The following is a 20,260-nucleotide window of genomic DNA, read 5'->3' as shown; positions in this document are numbered from 1 at the left end:
CCATATAAAACGAAGTATTATTTTTTCAAGATCTTTAAAGTATGACAATGGAACTTTAATAAGGATTGCATTAAAATTATATATTGCTTTAGGTAGTATGGACATTTTAACAACATTAATTTTTCCCAGCCATGAGCATGGTATGTTTTTTCATTTGTTAACATTTTCAGCTATTTCTCTTTTTTAGAGTCTCATAGTTCTCTTTATAGAGATCTTTCACGTCCTTTGTTAGGTAAACTCCCAGATATTTCATCTTCTTTGGCACTACTGTAAAGGGAATAGAGTTCTTGACTATTTTTTCAGCTTGACTATTACTGGTATATATAAAGGCTACTGACTTTTGAGTGTTGATTTTGTTGCCTGAGACGCTGCTGTAGTCCTTGATCACTTCTAAAAGTTTTTTAGTAGAATCCCTGGTGTTTTCCAGGTATATGATCATCATGCTACCAGACATCAGACTATCTTATAAATCCATAGTGATAAAAACAGCATGGTATTGGCCCCAAGACAGAGAAGTATATGTATGGAACAGAATAGGGAACCAAGAGATGAACCCAGCTACTTACTGTTATATGATCTTTGACAAGCCAATTAAAAACATTGAGTGGGGAAAAGATTCCCTATTTAACAAATGGTGCTGGACGAACTGGCTGGCAACCTGCAGAAGAACGAAACTGGATCCATACCTTTCACCACTAACTAAGATAGACTCTCATAGGATTAAAGATTTAAATTTAAGACCTGAAACTATAACTGTACTAAAAGAAAGTGTAGGGAAAACTCTTGAAGAAATTGGCCTGGGAGAATACTTTATGAGGAGGACCCCCTGGGTAATTGGAGCAACATCAAAAATACACTACTGAGACCTCATCAAATTAAAAAGCTTCTGCACAGCCAAAAACACAGTAAGTAAAGCAGGCAGACAGCCCTCAGAATGGGAGAAGATATTTGCTGGTTATGTCTCCGATAAAGGTTTAATAACCAGAATCCACAGAGAACTCAAATGTATTAGCAAGAAGAGAACAAGTGATCCCATCTCAGGGTGGGCAAAGGACTTAAAGAGAAACTTCTCTGAAGAAGACAAACTCATGATCTACAGATATATGAAAAAATGCTCACCATCCTTAATCATCAGAGAAATGCAAATCAAAACTACTTTGAGATATCATCTAACACCAGTAAGATTAGCCCATATCACAAAATCCCAAAATCACAGATGCTGGCCTGGTTGTGGAGAAAAGGGAACACTTCTACACTGCGAGATTGCAAACTAATATGTCCCTTTTGGAAAGTCATCTGGAGAATGCTTAGAGAACATCTGGAAAGTCATCTGGAGAATGCTTAGCCCATATCACAAAATCCCAAAATCACAGATGCTGGCATGGTTGTGGAGAAAAGGGAATACTTCTACACTGTGGGATTGCAAACTAATATGTCCCTTTTGGAAAGTCATCTGGAGAATGCTTAGAGAACTAAAAATAGACCTGCCATTTGATCCTATAATTCCTCTGCTAGGTATATATCGAGGAGACCAAAAATCACACTACAATACATATATTTGTACCAGAATGTTCATTGCAGCCCAATTCACAATTGCTAGGTCATGGAAGAAGCCCAAGTGCCCATCAACCCCTGAATTGATCAATAAATTGTGGTATATGTACACCATGGAATACTATGCAGCCATAAAGAATGATGGAGACTTTACCTCCTACATAGATGGAGCTGGAAAATATTCTTCTTAGCAAAGTATCTCAAGAATGGAAGAAAAAGTACCCAATGTACTCAATGCTATTATGAAACTAATTGTTAGCTATCATAGGAAAGCTATAACCCAATTTTTGTCCAATAATACAGGGAAAGGGGGGAAAAGATAGGTGAAGGGAGGGGGATTGCAAGTATCATGCCTATGATTTATCCTATAAGTGTACATGTGAATCTTTCTAAATGTGGATTATAAATGTCTTAACACAACAACCTTCTCATGACATGAAAACTATGTTGGCCAACTGGATGAAAGTATTTCAAATTGTATATGGAAAAAACACAGTGTACCCCATGATAGTATTAATGTGCACAAACATGATTTAATAATAAAAAAAATAGAAAGTCATCTGGAGAACACTTAGAGAACTACAAATAGACCTGCCATTTGATCCTATAATTCCTCTACTAGGTATATATGCAGAAGACCAAAAATCACACTACAATAAAGATATTTGTACCAGAATGTTGCAGCCCAATTCATAGCCCTTCCATTGCTAGGTCATGGAAGAAGCTCAAGTGCCCATCAACCCATGAATAGATCAATAAATTGTGGTGTATGTACACCATGGAATACTATGCAGCCATAAAGAAAGATGGAGACTTTACCTCCTTCATGTTGTCACGGATGGAGCTGGAAAATATTCTTCTTAGCAAAGGATCTCAAGAATGAAATAAAAAGTATCCAATGTACTCAACCCAATTATGAAACTAACTTATAGCTTTCATAGGAAAGCTATAACCCAATTTTAGCCCAAGAATATGGGGAAAGGGGAGAGGGAGGGGAGGGGAGGAGGAAGGATGGGTGGAGGGAAGGCGACTTGTGGGATCACGTCTACGGTTTATCCTATGGGGGTACATGTGAGTCTTTCTAAATGTAGAATATAAATGTCTTAACACAATAACTAAGAAAATGACATGAAGGCTATGTTAACCAGTTGGGTGAAAGTATTTCAAACTGTATATAGAAACAACACACTGTACCCCACAATGGTATTAATGTACACAGCTATGACTTAATAAAAAAGAAAGAAAGAAAAGGGAAATGAAGAGAAATAAATGCTTCTTACCTACTATGGTGTTATATCCCAATAAATCTATCATAAGTAGAAAAAAAAAAAAGAAATTTCAACTTACAAGAACTCAGTCTCAGCAGATTCTTTCTAACTGCCCTTCTTGTTCAAGGATACACTTACCTCATTCCAGAGGGAACCAACCCTAGAGGAGAAGCAGCAAATCACATATGGCAGATGGATGTGACCATTGTCTCATCCTTTGGTAGACAGGAACATGTTCATCATTCTATAGATACTTTCTCTCATTTCTCTTGGGCTAATGCTTTACTGGGAGAAAGGACTCACCATGTCATTCAACATTTAACAGAGTGCTTTAATATTATGGGTCTCCCTAAATCTATTAAAACTGATAATGTACCTTCTTATTCTACTCACAAATTGAATACCTTCCTATCTTTTTGGAATATTCAATTATCTCACGGTATTCCTTACAATTCTCAAGGACAAGCCATTATTGAGTGACATCATAAAACACTGAAAGACATGTTAGATAAACAGAGAGGGGAGAGGCTATCCTCCCCTTGAATAATAGTCCTAAGTATATGCTCTTTTCACTCTCAATTTTCTGAATCTCAGCAATGACGGACAGACAGCTGCAGAATGCCATTGAACAGCTCTCATTCATTCACCATCCTCTCCAATACAACAACCTATTTTTTACAGAAAACCTGGCACGTCAGAGTGGAAGCCAGGTTATGTACTGCATTGGGGTCAAGGTTTTTCCCACATTATCAGAGAACATCAAGAGAAGCAGTGGTTACCAGCCTGCTGGATTAAGCCTCGACACAAGCAGGAAACCTTGCCAGCACCTTAACAAATTTGTTTTCATTAACTTCTCTTTTATTCACAGGACCCTGATTTTTGGAGCCTAGGTAATTTCATAATAGAGAAACCCTGGTTCAATCTCCTCTGTGGGAACTCTAGCTGCCTTTCCCATATCATTGTCCATCATCAGCAGGAAGCAGTTAAGAGCAGTCAGCATCCTGTTTCCCTAAGAGGGAGTTGGAGCTTCTATGCAGAGTGGGAAGATTGATATAGGATTTCATTATTTTGGGCTGAATAACAAGCCCCAGGTAAGCTTAGTATGCATCTTCTAAACGTTTGAAGGTTATGACAACAAAGACCTCGAACAGCAGGCTTTGTGGTAACAGTTATACTGGTATCAGCCAAGGTAAGTGAATTTCACTTGGATGTATATCTGTTTCAGTTGGACACCTGATCTTTACTTAAAGTTATACTGCTCTCAAAAAAAAAAGAAAGAAAGAAAGAAAAGGGTGGCGCCTGTGGCTCGAAAGGGTAGGGCGCTGGCCGCATATGCCAGAGGTGGTGGGTTCAAACCCAGTCCCAGCCAAAAAAAAAAAAAAAAGTTATACTGCTCTTTGGAAAGGGTCTGAGTTCAGTACCTAACATAACTACAGGTGGTGGTTAATACTTCCCATGGAAGCGTCATGGGCCCTATGGGTCAGCCTGTAGCACATAGTTGGGTGGTGATTAGCACAAAGGGGACATGTTTTCTCCTATGCCTAGTTTGGCTAAAACAGTTTCCTTTATACCTGGATTAGTTCCATGGGTGTAATTCTGTTATACTTATATACCCTTCTGTTTCTTTTACTTAGCAGGAAGGAAAGCTCCTCGGTAAGGAGAACAGCTGAAATAACCAACAACAGATTTTCTCCCTTGCCTATCCAGAAATGTCTTTAATACACTAGAGGGGGGAATGTAGGGGATGCCAAGAGCCAGACGACCTCTGAGTAAGATGATTTGCAGCTGGCGGGTGGACCCTTGGGCAATTAGTCCACAGGTGCTCCTTGCAGAGAAAGAGCCCAAGCCTATGGTAATCCTTAGGCACACAGTCATTGTCTAATAACTCCCCTCATCTGTCTTGTGCTGTCTCAATAAAAGGCTACTGCAGAGGTTGCTCGGGGCTAGCCTGCAATCAAGGTTAGCCTGCCTCCTGCAAGCTTGTACTTCTAATCCACGTCAGGCCTGGTTCCTTCCTGCAGCAATGGAGACCAGAGCCATAGGCACCATAGGGGCTGCAACACCTTTCATCTATACTGAGTCTTTTTTTGTATCCAACAAGCCCCCATTCCTGTGGTGGGGGGAAGGTAGAGCAGAAAGAGAAGAGAAGGCAGACCTCCTCACCCCTATCTAGTTAGAGCACAGAGTGAAACTCAGGGAGGGCTTCCAGGGGAAGGTGGCATCAGGCTGAGATTTGAAGAGGCAAATTCCTAACTTGCAAAAAAATAGACCAGGGAGCATGATCCAGGCATGCAGAATAGCAGAAGAAACAAAAAACTAGGACAGAATTTTCCCTGTCTCTCCTCACCTTCAACCCAGGTTGGCCTGTGTCTCCTTTTGGAAACCGGAAACCTATGCTAGCTGGCCACCATCTGATTGCTACTCCAAAGACTGACATTCTAATATTAATATTAGAGGCCTGTGACCAGCTCTCCACCCCTACCCTGGAAACAGCTTCAGGGCAGAAGCTGTATCAAGACAAGGATTTCTGGATCTCCCCAGTTCTGGAATCAGGAAGCTGGGTCACAGGCCCCTCCTCTGAAACTCTCTGTCCTCCTTCCTCTCCAAATCTGTCCCTCTGGGGTAAGTCCAGAACAGATGAGGGCCCTGGGGGAGCCAGGGGTGGGAGGGGCCCCATCATCACCCCTGCATTGTGAGGTCTTCAGACAGCCCAAGGGAAAGTGACGTCATGGACTGCTGGTGCGCCCCTCTGCCTCTGTCCACCTGCTTGCCGCTGGCCCGGCCTCAACTGCTCTCCACACTCCCACCCCCTTGGGTGAAAAGTCCTCAGCCTCACACTGGGCCATCTAGAGCCATGGATGTAAATGTCCCCAGTCCTCCTGAGTCCCAGTCTGGTTCAGAGGCTCCCAGGGCTGGCTTGAACCCAAGCTCGCTCCTAAAGAACAAGACCCTCCAGCGCGAAGCTTCCAGCGTAGTGGGCGACAGGATGCCCGCAAAGATGGACGCGGTGGTTATCGACATGGGCACAGGCACCTGTAAGGTGGGCTTTGCTGGGCAAGCCCGGCCCACCTACACCGTGGCCACCATTGTGGGCTGCCAACCCCAGAAACAGGCCACCGCGGGACAGACGTGCTTAGAAACCTTCATCGGTGAAGCTGCCCGCTCACGCCCAGAGCTGACGCTGGTGCAGCCGATTCGCAGCGGCATCGTGGTGGACTGGGACGCCGCTGAGCTCATCTGGCGCCACATGCTGGAGCACGACCTCGGAGTGGCCACGCAGGACCACCCTCTGCTATTCTCTGACCCACCCTTCAGCCCAGCCACCAACCGTGAGAAGCTGGTGGAAGTAGCTTTCGAGTCGCTGCGCTCACCCGCCATGTACGTGGCGTCACAGTCTGTGCTGTCGGTCTACGCCCACGGGCGTGTGAGCGGGCTGGTGGTGGACACTGGCCACGGGGTCTCCTACACGGTGCCTGTCTTCCAGGGATACAACATGCCCCACGCCACGCAGCGCCTAGACCTGGCTGGCAACCACCTGACAGCTTTCCTGGCGGAGATGCTGGCGGGCTCGGGATTGCTCCTTGGACAGCAAGACCTGGGGACGGTGGAGAGCATCAAGCATCGCTATTGCTACGTGGCCTCTGACTTCCAGAAGGAGCAGGCCCGTCCTCAACAGGAATGCAGGCAGCTGGTGAAGCTACCCGACGGGCGCACGATCACTCTGGGCAAGGAGCTATTCCAGTGTCCCGAGCTGCTGTTCAACCCGCCGGAGATTCCAGGGCTGTCGCCCATGGGCATTCCCACCATGGCTAAACAGAGTCTCCGCAAGGTGCCTCTGGAGGGGCGGGCAGACGTGGCCCAGAACGTGCTGCTCTGCGGGGGCTCATCTCTCTTCCACGGATACGAGGGCCGCTTCCGGGCTGAGCTGCTGCGCTCTCTGCCCCCAGAGGCCCACGTGGTGGTGGCAGCCCAGCCTGCCAGGAACTTCTCGGTGTGGATCGGGGGCTCCATCCTGGCCTCACTGCGAGCCTTCCAGTCCTGCTGGGTCCTGCGGGAGCAGTATGAGGAACAGGGTCCCCACATCGTGTACCGCAAATGCTACTGACCAGGGCAGGGGTGGGGGAGGGGGTGGGGAGTAAAGCCTCTGCTACCCAGCCTGCTCTGTCCTGTTGTTGCCCCAGGACCCGCCCCTTGCACTCATGGACCCCACCTAGACACCTCCACCTAAAGTGCCTCCCTGTGATTTGCCCCCTGAGACACCCCAAATCTGACCCCCTAAACCCACCTTCCTCCAGGTCAATCCCCCCTACACATCATTATGTTCTAATCCTGTCAACCCACTCTCCCAGGATCTATGTCCATCCCTCCCCCAGGCACCCTCAGGTTAGGATACACACCCCAGCCCACTCAGGATATCCTGAGAGCTGTTGATTTGATTTGATTATTTATTTTTGTAGAGATGGAGTCCTGCTCTGTTGCCCAGGATGGTCTTCCCTCCTGGCCTCAAGTGATCCTCCTGCCTTGGCCTCCCAAAGTGCTGGGACTATAGGTGTGAGCCACCATGCCTGACTGATCTATTACTTTTGGTATAGCCCCCCAAGGTTCCCCTGGGCTTCAAGCCCACAATCCATCCCCTTGATATGCATCTCAAGGAACCCCAACCCTTCCCCCACCAAGGAACCTGAGCTGGAGTGCTCTATCCTCCTCCCAGAACCTGTCTATGGGTGCTCCAATTCCTATTTGCACCCCTATAACCTGCCCCCAATTTCAGATCCCCCTAAATTCCACTTGTCAAGACACCTGGTTAGCAGCACCCCAAATCCACTTTTTATTTCCTCCAGAATTCCCCACACATGAGGGCTGAATGTCCATATTCCCTACAGAGACCTATGTTCTAACTTTTAAGGTTCTCCCCTAAAATAGCTCACTAAAGGATGCCCCTAGTATCCAAAAGATATCCCTAAGTCCCAACTTCTCCCAAAACCCTCCCACCTCTGCCTACCATGTGCTCCTATAACCCATTCTCCCCCCATACTCCCAAAGTACACATGTTCTGAGACTCCTCCCAAATCCCTAGAATAACCCTTGGTGCTCTAAGACCAACTTCTTGCCCCATGTCTCCCCCAGAAAATACTCTCACATGTTCTATCTCAAGAATTCCATTCCTCAGCCCCTCAAATCCTCCCAGGAAGGCATTAGCCTCCCAAATTTGAACCATGCTCTGCCCCCCACAATCATCCTATAGTAACACCACTAGACCGTGAGCTCTCCAACTCCCTCCTCCACACAAACCCCAAAGATGTCCTCCCAGGTTCACTGCCTGATGAACTCCCACCCTCAAGACCAGTCCCCAAGACCCACCCTATCAGTTGAGATTTGGACACCAACAGGTGGCAGCATTCCTGAGGGATGCCCAGTCTACATTTCCCTGAAAGCCCAGGTAAGAGGTTCACCTGGACACTGGCTCTCTCTCCCAGACCCCCACACAAGTCTCCAGAGGCTGGGCTTCCTGAGCCAACTATCCCCATCTCCCTCCTTCTATTCCACTAGTTCATCTCTCAGCTTATTTCTGTGACACTGTCCTGCTAGGACCTGCTCTGGAGACACTCTTCAGGGTGAGGAGGCTGGGTGTCCTCCCCACAGCTGCCCACGTCCCCTTTGGTGGCAGGACCCTCTGCCTCCGGCCCCACCTGAAGGACATCAGGACCCCTGGCCAGCAGTCAGGACACAGTCCTCCAGTTGATCAATACAATAAGCAGGAACTGTTGGATCTTAGCTTTGTTGGTGCCAAGCCCTCTTCTCCCTCAGCCCAAGGAATCATTGCTTCTCTCTTTCCTTCACACAGTCACTACCGAGTCTCACACAGGCCCCTCGGGCTCGCCCAGCCTTTCTGTGCATCTCTGTTTTTTTCATCTACTCATTTGCTGTGTTTCTCTCTCTCTCAATCATTGTACATGTCTCTGCCTCTAACACTTTCTCCATATCTATCTATCTATCTCTCTCTCTCTCTCTCTCTCTCTCTCTCTCCTGCCAACATGGTTCTTAAGCAGGAATTTTCCAGAGTTCACTTTTGGGGTCAGTGAGAAGACCCCCACCTGCCCCCAAAGTCTGCCCTCAGACAATCCCCACCCACCCTGGCCCACTCTGTCCTGGAAACTAGATTGTGGCTCCAGGCCCGCTCAGGGCTGGTGTCAGGTCTTCACCTTGGTGCAGGAAAGATCCCCAGGTCATAAACAGTCGTTTTGGACCTGGCACCCCGTAGGGGTACAGCACCCCACGCTCAGACATGGCAGTTTGGCTTCATGTGCTCCCCATTGAAAATGGCTCTGAGATGGAATTCTTTTCTCTGAGGACTTGCCTAGGCCTGCAGAAATGCAGAAACGTTCTCAGTTCTCACAAAAGACCTAACCGGAGGGCCAGACCTGGGTCACAGCTGGAAGCTTGAACACCTGTCGAGGCATCAGCATCAGGCTGCTGCTCTGCTCCTCTCCCTCATTAACATTATAATCATTAGTTTCGGTTTAGGGAAAATGGGCTAACTCTCCCTTATGTTTTAACCCCAAACAAAATCAACTGTATATGTGTTCAGCAGCAATAGTACTGAATTGGAATTTTAATTGCAGTTTCCTGATCTTACTTTACTTCTTTTTACCTCTATTAAATTCTTACTGAATGTTTGAGAGTATAATAAGATAATCAGTAAAGTTGGGCAGGGTTGTTGTGCTATATTGAGCCTCAACCTCCCTTGATGCCAATCATTCCATCTGTGGTTTCCTTTCTCTGTGTCAACGAACAGAGGGCTTCAGGAAACACCAACAGCACCCGTGTTCCCTGGCCTTTGGCCCCTTTTGCTGGAGGGAACCTCAACCTGTAGAATGGGCAACAACCCTCCCACAACATTGAGGAAACACCACTCCTTCCTCTTCCCACCAGGAGGCAGCACCTCCAAGCTCAGGGTGGGGACAGTTGTGTCAATTTTGAACCACCCAGACCTCAAGGGAGACTCACCCCAGTGCCAGCCACTTGTGCACAGAAGCCATGTGAGACAGGCTGAGTCTCAGATGCCACAGAAAGTGAAGGGAATGCAGAAAACCCCCAGTCCTCAGCCCCAGACTCCTGGGAAACCCAAAAGACCTTCGTTTAAACCAGACGAAGTTTCCCCCAGTTCCACACCTTCCCTAGTGCATAAATTTCCTCCACAACCCCCTGGATATGTGTCCTATCCACTTACACACTCCCAGTAATAGGGTGCTCACTATCTAAAGGCTATCGTTAGAAATCTCACCTCCTTCCATGAGTCATAAGTGGAAGTGATAAGCCTCTTCTCACCATTCACCCCCAACCGCAACCACTAAGAACACAAAAGACCCCTGACTCTCTCCTCCATTCCCATACACACCCCTAAAGTCTGCTGTCTGCCAAGCCACGCCCCCTATTTCTTCAATTTCTGACTAAATCATTCACGCATTCATTGAATAAACATTCATGGATTACCCATTATGTGCCTGGCACTGTGCTGAAATCTAAGGAAATCACAGCAAACAAGACATGGGATCTCTGCCACCATGCTTCCTTGAAGGCTTTGACCAGGGAAAGTAAATTGGTCACTTCCTTTTTGTGGACATATTTCTTCAGTCAATTTCCAACTGTTCCTATCAGTTTCTCTCACTGACCGACAATGCCTTTCCTTCTAAATGCCCCCCAAACTGTCCACCTTTCTCCATCATTCCCAAACCAAACCCAGATTCATCTCTTACCTGGATGACAAATAGGAGACTCCTTGGTGTCCCAGTAACCCTCTCAGAGGACCCTTGCAGAGGGCTTTTACAAAACATAGCTCAAAACATGTATTTCCCACTCAGAACATCCTGGTGGCTTTTCATCACATGCAAACAAAACCAAATGTTTCCTATGGCCATGAATCCTCTGCCCATCTCTCTACCAGAGATCTCCAACCCACAGCCCATGAGTTGTATGCAGATTGTGTGAGGAATTTTTTGCTTATCTGTGGTGGCAGATATTGAGAAAATTGTGCATGGACTCTTTCTTGCTCATCAGCTTTTGTTACTGTTTGTGTATTTAATGTGTGGCCCAAGACTGCTCTCCTTCCAATCTGTCAAAGAGACACCAAAAGGTTGGACATGCCTGCAACCTCTCCTTGGCTATCTATCTCAAGCCCATGCATTCTGACCACACTGATTGCCTTTCTCTTCCAGTTGTAGGATATATTGTGTTACCCCAAAATTCACATGTTGAAACCCTAACTCCAGGCTCAGCACCTGTGGCTCAAGTGGCTAAGGTGCCAGCCACATACACCTAAGGTGGCAGGTTTGAATCCAGCCCGGGCCCACCAAAACAACAATGATGGCTGCAACCAAAAAATAGCTGGGCGTTGTGGCGGGTGCCTGTGGTCCCAGCTACTTGGGAGGCTGAGGCAAGAGACTCACTTAAGCAAAAGAGTTGGAGGTTGCTGTGAGCTGTGATGCCATAGCACTCTACCCAGGAGGACAGCTTGAGGCTCTGTCTCAAAAAAAAACAGAAAGAAAGAAAAAGAAACCCTAACTCCCAATACCTGAGAATGGGACTATATTTGGAGATCAGAACTTTAAAAAGGTAATTAAATGAGGTCATTAAGGTGGGCTGTAATCCAATAGGACTGGGTGACTTATAATAAGAGGATATTAAAGCACTCTGGGAGACCAAGGCCAGAGGATCGCTGAGGCCAGGAGTTTGAGATCAGCCTGAGCAACAGCAAGACCACGTCTTTACTAAAAATGAAAAACCAGTATAGTGTGGTGGGCACCTGTAGTCCCAGCTACTCAGGAGGCTGACACAAGAAGATCACTTGAGCCCAGGACTTTGAGGTTGCTGTCAGCTAGGCTGACACCATGGCACTCTAGCCTGGGGCAAAAGAGAAATACTCTGTCTTAAAAAAATAGAGAGAGAGAGGCTCAGCACCCATAGCTCAATGGTTAGGGCGTCAACCACATACACCAAGACTGGCAGGTTCGAACATAGCCTGGAACAGCTAAACAACAATGACAACTGCAACAACAACCAAAAAAAAGAGCCAGGCATTGTGGCAGGCGCCTGTAGTCCCAGCTACTTGGGAGACTAAGGCAAGGCAATCGCTTGAGCCCACGAGTTTGAGGTTGCTATGAGCTGTGACGCCACAGCACTCTCTACTAAGGGCAGCATAGTGAGACTCTCTCTCAAAAAAAAAGAGAGAGAAAGAGAGAGAAATTAGCCAGGAATGGTGGCATGTGCTTATAGTCCCAGCTCTTCAGGAGGCTGAAGCAGGATTGCTCAAGCCCAAAAGTCTCAGGTTGCTGTGAGCTATAATGATGTCACTGCACTCTACTGGGGGCAACAGAGTGAGACCCTGTCTCAAAAACAAAAGAAGAGCTTAGGACACAGACACACACAGGAGAATGACCACACACAGACACAGAGAGCAGACAGCCATCTGCAAGCCAGGGGAACAGTCCCGGAAGAAACCAACCCTCCTGACACCATGAACATGGGCTTCCAGCCTCCAGAACCATGAAACAATAAATTCTTGTTGTCTAAGCACTTTGTTATGACAGCCTGAGTAAATTGATACAGATTTTCTTGCCGGGAATGGTTCTGAAAGTAGTTATAAATTCCAGCTGCAGCCACATGACTAGGTACAAATGTGAGGACTGAAGTTTTTGTTGTTGTTGTTGTTTTTAACAGAGCCTCAAGCTGTCACCCTGGGTAGAGTACTGTGGCATCACAGCTCACAGCAACCTCCAACTCCTGGGATTAAGCGATTCTCCTGCCTCCGCCTCCCAGGTAGCTGGGACTACAGGTGCCTGCCACAACGCCTGGCTATATTTTAGTTGCAGCCATCATTGTTGTTTGGCAGGCTGGGGCTGGATTCGAACCCACCAGCTCAGGTGTATGTGGCTGGCGCCTTAGCCCCTTGAGCCACAGGCGCCAAGCCTGAGGACTAAAGTTTTACCAGTATTTCTTCCTTAATTTGTTATGAATGTAGTCGTGTGTGTGTGTGTATGTGTGTGTGTGCAAAATACCTTTGTTTTCTTCCCTCCCTTATCCCCCTATCATGTAACATGAAATCCATTAACTTCATCTCATAGCATTTAAGTGTCATTAACATTGCATCACACTACTTAAGAACATTACACTACATTGAAGAGAAGAGCGAACATCACCCACGCATTTTGCATCCCCTTCTGAAGAGTTAGTGTGTTTCTACAATACACGGGATAGTTGTATCACATTAGGTGGAAATACAACCTCATTATTGTCTCTATTTGGAGATTAAGCATGGTTTAAGGAGATGCATATGAGCGCCCAGCTGACAAGGGGTGGACATGTGCTGATGAATTTTATGTGTCAATTTGGCTTGGCTACCATACCTAGATGTTCAGTCAAACATTATTCTAGATGTTTCTGTGAAGGCACTTTTTAGATACAATTAACATTTAAGTCAGTGGACTTTGAGTAAAGTATATTATCTTCCCTAATGGTGGTGGCATTCACCCAATCATCTGAAGGCCATCGTAGAATAAGAAAGAAGAAGGAATTCTGCCAGAAGCTGCCTTTAGACTCAAACTGCACTTCTTCCCTGGGTCTCCAGCCTACCAACCTACCCTGCAGATTTTGAACTTGTCAACTTCCACAATTATATGAGCCAATTCCTTCTCTCTCTCTCTCTGTCTCTCTCTCCCTCACTCTCTCTCTCTCTTTCCTCTCTCTCTTTCTCCATATATAGCCTATTGGATCTGGATCTGTTTCTCTGGAGAATCCTGGGTAACATACATGCCAAGCTCCTTTGTACCTCAGGACCTTTGCATCTGCTAAGGGGCTTCTTCCCACCTCCTGCCTTAATTAAAGGTAGCCCCATTTCTCGATATGGCTCAAATCCCAAATGCCATAAAATATTGAAAACAGTTGTCATGATGCAAACATCAAAAAAATTCTGAAAAGTAAAATCACCCCCACACAAAGTCAAATGACAATTTTAAAACACAACAGGTAACTTTTAAAGACACTCAACAAATGGAAAAAGCTATTTGTAACTCATAACACAAAGAGATAATGTCTGCCATATATAAAGCACTTTCAGAAAGAATCAGTAAGAAAAGTTAGCAAAGGAGATGAACATGGAGGTCACAGCTAAAGAAAAACAGACAGTTCTTAGATATAGGAGGAGTCGTTTGATTTCGTAAGGGAAATGAACATTATAGCTACACTACAATGGCTTAGAACCTGTAGCTTAAGAGGCGAAGGCACCAGCCACATGCACCAGAGCTAGTGGGTTCAAATCTAGCCTGAGCCTGCCAAACAATGACAACTAAAACCAAAAAAATAGCTGGGCGTTGTGGTGTGTACCTGTAGTTCCAGCTACTTGGGAGGTTGAGGCAAGAGAATCACTTAATCCTTGGAGTTGGAGGTTACTGTGAGCTGTGATGCCACAGCACTCTACCCAAGGCGACAGCTTGAGGCTCTGTCTCAAAAAAAAAAAAAAAAAACTACACTACAGTATCATTTTCAAATCATCAGACTGGCAAAGATCAAAAGGTCTGATAACACCTACTGTTGGTGAGGTTCTGGGGAAACTGGCACTCTTTCACCTTGACAGTGAGAGAGGAAATTGATACAACCCCAAGCAGGGCTTGTTGCAGTATCTATTGAAATGACAGATGCAAACCTGGCCCTGCAATGGCACTTCCAAGAATTTCTCCTGCAGATACAATCAATTTGTTTGCAAAATGACGTCAACGCAATTATCCATTATGCATGGCAGAACTTTCTGGCAGCAAAATGTTGGAAACAGGCTATATAACCATCCACAGACTGGTTTTAAAAATTGCACTCCAACACAAAAGAAATACTACATAGCTGTAAAAATGAACCTGCAGGCTTTGTTTACTGACATGGAGTAACTTTCAAGAATATATTAACAGAAAAGGAAAGAAAAAACCTAGAACAATACTTTATCATCAATGTGAAAAGAGGAGTAAATGGCTGTCTGGATGTTTGGTTTGAAATCATCTCTAGAAGCTCACACAAGAAACCTGGACACTGGCTGCTTCTAAACCAGTATTTCATTATTTTTGCCTAAGGACCACTTTGAACATTCTTTTCCTAAATGCCACCCAAGGAAGTTTAATATGATGAATATATAGTATATCTGCACATGTGAACTATATAAAATTTTAACCGTGTAGAATTTTTTTTTTTTTTGAGACGAGTCTCACTTTGTCACCCCTGGTAGAGTGCCATGGTGTTACAGCTCACAGCAACCTCTAACTCTTGGGCTCACATGATTCTCTTGCCTCAGCCTTTTGAGTAGATGGGACTACAGACACCTGCCACAACCCTAGCTCAGGCTGTTCTCGAACTTGTGAGCTCAGGTGATCCACCCACCTTGGCCTCCCAAATGCCAGGATTACAGGCATGAGCCACCGCCCCTGACCTAGATTTTTGGTTTTTTTGAGACAGAGTCTCAAGCTATCATGCTGGGTAGAGTGCCGTGGCATCACAGCTCACAGCAACCTCCAACTCTAAGACTTAAGTAATTCTCTTGCCTCAGCCTCCCAAGTAGCTGGGACTATAGGTGCCTGCCACAATGCCCATCTATTTTTTAGTTGTCATTGTTGCTTAGCAGGCCCAAGCCAGGTTCAAACCTACCACCATAGGTGTATGTGGCTGGTGCCCTGCCAACTGAGCTACAGGCACTGCCTAGATATTTGTTAATATGGATATTTCCTTTAGGTTCCTCCAGCATCCATCCAGGCAGTTCTGTTTTCTTTCCTAATCGTCTCTCTTGCAGTGATCACCAGATGTACATTTTGATTCCTTGCTAATGGAATCATCCACCTCCACTGTGAGTTGCAGGAGTGCGGGGGGCGCCACCACATTCCCAGTTTCCAGCATAGTGCTCATCACTCAGTAAACATTTGTTGAATGACTGAATGATCCACAACATTCCAACCCTGCAGTCATGAATAAATAAGCCATGATGTTCCAGTGTTGGTTGAAAGATTCAGTGAATGAGCCACAGTGTTCAGATATTTGTTGAATAACTGAGTGAGCCATGGCATTCAAACATGTATTAAGTGACAGAATGAATGAACCACAATGTTTGTTGAGTGACTAAATGAGTGAAGCAAAAGAGATCCTCCTTTGTGGCCCCCCACTCACACTCCCCCTCCTCCTCCAGCATTGGAATCAGAAAGGACTGTGTGATCTTGGATGAGTGACTCCGGTATCACCTCTCAATCAGAGCAGTATAGTGCTCACTTCAGGAAGGTTTTATAGGGATGAAGCAAGATTATTCAGGCGCTCTTGGAAGTGTAGAAGAACACATCTCAAATTTCAGCTGCCTTTGAGATGGATTCACATACTCAGCACAAGGCATAGGGGGTGTCCAGGCTGCTGAAGCAACCAGAACATGCAAAGACGACCCCTTGACATCCAGCCAGACTCACCCTCCCAACGGCCAGCTACCAAGGACCTGGAAAACCGTCCCCAAGGGTTTGTGCAGGGAGGGAGAGGCTCCCCTGTCCTTTGAGGGACCCAAGAGAGGAAGTATTTGGGGTTATCCCAACAGGTAAATCACAAACCCAGCAAAGATGATGCTAAAGTGAGCAATGCAGGGTTAGCAACAGGGGTAGAGCTTGTCTTCATTTTAAAATTTGATGCCTTGTTCATCATAAAACTTTTTGCATTACTTTTGAGTTTTTAAATATTTCATTGATTCCAGGAGCAGAAGGGAGAGAAGGATAAAGAGTAAATCTAGTGAGTAGGGATTTCATTTTAGAGTGATGAAACTGCTCTGGAATTAGACGTGATGGTTGCACAACCTTGCCAATGTACTAAATGCCACTAAACTTTACACTCTAAAAGGGTAAATGGTATGGTAAGAGAAATAATTGCAATTTAGAATATTGCATTGGAAAAGCAAGGTTTACCCATAGTTAGCCCTCGAATAAATTCACATGTAACATAAAATAAAAATAAAATAAAACCTGTTATGGAGAAGGAAGGAAGGGAGGGAGGGAGGGAAGGAGGAAGGGAAGAAAACCTGAGAAAGAATATTGCCCTGCAATATTATTTACATTGCTCACTGAGATTTTTGATGACCCCTTAAATTTTGCTCAAGTGACAGTAAACCTCACTCCCCTCACCCTAATCCCAGCCCTGCCCAGGAAGACACCAAGCAAGTGGACTTGAAAGTCTTGGTCAAGGAGCTGAGCCAGGCAGAAGCTGGCACGTGGCTGGCCCAGGAAGACTTATGAAGAGGCAAAGCCACAGAGCCGGCTTCCCAAGTAACCCAGCTAATCAGCCCACCCCCACCTGCAGCAGGGAACCTCCAACTCCTGGGCCCACTCAGCCCACATCACTGGCCCAGGAACAGGAGAGACCTGGCAAACTCCTCACCCCAGCACAGGAGACTCAAACCCAACTTGGGGAGGAAAAGTGTAATTTTCTATGGACAAGGAAGTCTGTGCTTTTTTGTTATGGGGAGGTTGTTTGTAGAAGCATGGTTTTGTTGTTGTTGTTGTTTTGGTTTTGAGATGGAGTCTTGCTCTGTCTTCCAGGCTGGAATACAGTAGTGTCGACACAGCTCATTGCAGCCTCAAACCCCTGGGCTCAAGCTATTCCCTGGCTTTGGCCTCCTGAGCAGCTGAGACTACAGCACACCTTCTCATGCCAACTTTTTTTTTCTTTTTAGAGACAGGGTCTTGCTATGTTTCCCAGGCTAGTCACCAACTCCTGGTCATAGGCAATCCTTTCACCTTGGCCTCCCAAAGTGCTGAGATTCTGGTTTCAATAGGATCATTCTCTCACACACACACACACACACACACACACGCACACCTATACCCTCATCCCCAGCTGTGCACCTAGGGTCTCCTAAAACTTCATTGGACAGATGTGGATGCCAGATGTGGGAAAGAAAAGAAAGACAGGGCTGGGCTGAGTCAGAGAATTCACTATCTGGGGCTAATGGATTTTTCCAGAACCCCACTGATGGGTGGCCATGGTGAGCAGTGAGTAGAAGGAAGCCCAGCCCACTTGGTTGGCAGTTACTCCCCAAAGGACTCATCTTACTTCCTGCATCTCCCTCCCTTCCATCCCCTTCTCCTCAGCCCCATACCTCCTCCCAGACCAAGTTAGACCTTTTGCCCCCGCTGAGCACCCAGCCCAGGCACCAGCCTTTGAGAAAAAGAAAAGCTTTATTGCAAGGCAACTGGCAAAGAAACAATTTAAAAAAAAAAAAAAAAACACTCAAATCTGTCTCCTGGAACTGGGAGCCCGGGCCTGGGTCAGATTTTATAAGAGTAGGATAATAAGGCATAATCTGATTGGCTGTCTGAATGAGGTAATACCAGGAGGTGTGATTTGATAGGATCATTCTATGGAATGATGCCAGGGCTTGATGTGATTGGACCTTGCATCCAGCCACGTGGCGTTTTCTTCTTAATTCAGTCCTCCCTCCTTCTCTGCTCATGAAGCATTTAGGTTCCAGTGGTTACAGACTTGGTTCATCTAAGCATGTTTTCAACCTGGGAGGTCCATGGCAACTGACAAGAAACTCACAACTTTGTTGCATAAAAGTTGAGCCAGATTGGTCTGATATGGTTACACTGGGGTTCAAACCCGGGTTTCCTGTCACCCAGATCCAGCTTGTTCCACCAGGCAGCACCTGCTTCCTGAGGAAATGGGATTTGAGCCAAGATTTCCATTATTCCTGGACTGGCATAGTGGGAGAGGGATGAGGGCATTCTGCGTGGTCAAACAGGGAGGATAAATTTGTGGAGGCTGGAGTGAGAGAAGCAAGAGGCAGGAGGTGAGTAATAGTAGCAGCCAGCATGTAATAGGCACTGCCAGACTCTGCTCTAACTACCCCACAGTCCTCTGAGGTGGGACCCATGATTGTCTGCAATCTGCAGATGAGGAAACTGAGGCCCAGAAAGGTGAAGCAACGTCATCAAGAGCACAGCCCTCTCCCTTCTGTTCTTTCTGTTTGGGGACCAGGCTCAGAAGAGGGTCCCTAGTCTTTCTTCCCTAACTAAGAACCAAGACAAAAATGGAGGCGGGGGCAGCCCTGCTGGGCATAGGAGCAGACCAGGAGGGGCCAGACCAAACCACAGGACAGGATTTCTTAGAATTTACAGTATGGGGGAGGCTAGGGCTGCCCCGTGGCCTTCACAGCAGGGAGAGATAGGGCGATAGGTGACCACACTGGTGGCCTTAGGGGAGGAAGCTCTGCTGTCCCCCTCCCCCACAACATCCTCAAGGCTTCAGCCCCACAACAAGGCATGGGAGGAGCTTTTACATCAGGTTGGAACACACACGTGTACATGAACATGTCTCATAAATGAATACCTGTACACGTATACATCGTGCCCACACCTACACTGAGTGCTGCGTCCCACATGCAAAAATAGGCCAGAGCATGTGTGTGTGTGAGTTACATCCCTGTCAAGGCACTTCACACCCGGTCACCCATGCATACCCATAACCCCAGGGCCAAATGGGGTGCCTCACCTGCACCCCTAAGTAAGGACCAGTGAGGAGCACCTCCTCCCACAGGCTTGTCACACTCAGTACCCAGTTCCTGGATCCCTCTGTCCCTTTTGATCTCTCAGATCCCCACTATCCTCTGGGAATGGCACAGTCACTAGTATTTTTTTTTTAATTGAGGTGAAATTCACATAACATAAAATTAACCATTTTAAAGTATACACTCCAGTGTGGCCTTTAGGATGTTCACAACATTGTGCAGCCAGCACCTCTACCCACCTCCAAGGTATTTCCATCATCACAAAAGTATTCGTGTCCCCATGATCACTGACTTCCCATTCCCCTATCTCCTCTAGCCTCTGACAAGCAGCAATCTGCTTTCTGTTTCTATAGCTTTATCAGTTATGAACATTTCATATAAATAGAACCAAATGACATGTATTCTTTTGTAACTGACTTCTTTCAATTACTCAAGTTTTCTAGATCTTGACTCAAATGTCACCTCATCAGAGGGACCTTTCCTCACTTGCCCAGTCCCTGAATGCCCCAGCCATCAGCTCACAGCCCTCAATAGCATCTGACATAATCCTGATCATCTGTTTGTTCACATGAAGATTTTTCCATCTCCTTCTCAAAAGGTCACATCCTGAAAGGCAAGGAATAGGTTTTATTCTCTTTGGAAAGTTGTGAATGAGTAAGCGAATGAATAAATGGATGGATGAATGGATGGATGAATAAACAAATGAATGGATGGATAGATGGATAGATAAATGAACAAGTGGATGGATGGATACATGAATGAATAGATGGATGTATAAATGAGGAATGAATAAATGACCTATGTGACACCCTCCTTCTTCTTTTTTCTTTTTTTCAGGTACTTTCAAGATCATAGTTTATTTATTACTTCAGAT

At 46.1% G+C, this 20,260-nt stretch overlaps 1 protein-coding gene across 1 annotated transcript; it reads left to right on the top strand.

Moving 5' to 3' along the window:
• The first annotated feature begins 5,676 nt into the window (after positions 1-5,676).
• Positions 5,677-6,976, top strand: ACTL9 (actin like 9). The gene has a single exon (XM_003793665.2). The coding sequence runs from the start codon at positions 5,677-5,679 to the stop codon at positions 6,925-6,927; it is 1,251 nt and encodes a 416-aa protein (XP_003793713.1). The 3' UTR covers positions 6,928-6,976.
• The last annotated feature ends 13,284 nt before the right edge of the window (positions 6,977-20,260 follow it).

The sequence above is a fragment of the Otolemur garnettii genome, unplaced genomic scaffold (assembly GCF_000181295.1).
Source record: "Otolemur garnettii isolate 467f Iridium unplaced genomic scaffold, OtoGar3 scaffold00071, whole genome shotgun sequence".
In the NCBI taxonomy this organism is placed as follows: Eukaryota; Metazoa; Chordata; class Mammalia; order Primates; family Galagidae; genus Otolemur; species Otolemur garnettii.
Note: the sequence above shows the minus strand (reverse complement) of the source record. Positions and strands in the feature narration are given on the sequence as shown.

What these genes read in the sequence shown, in the direction of transcription:
- ACTL9 (XM_003793665.2), top strand. Translation starts at nt 5,677, where the DNA reads ATGGATGTAAATGTCCCCAGTCCTCCTGAGTCCCAGTCTGGTTCAGAG.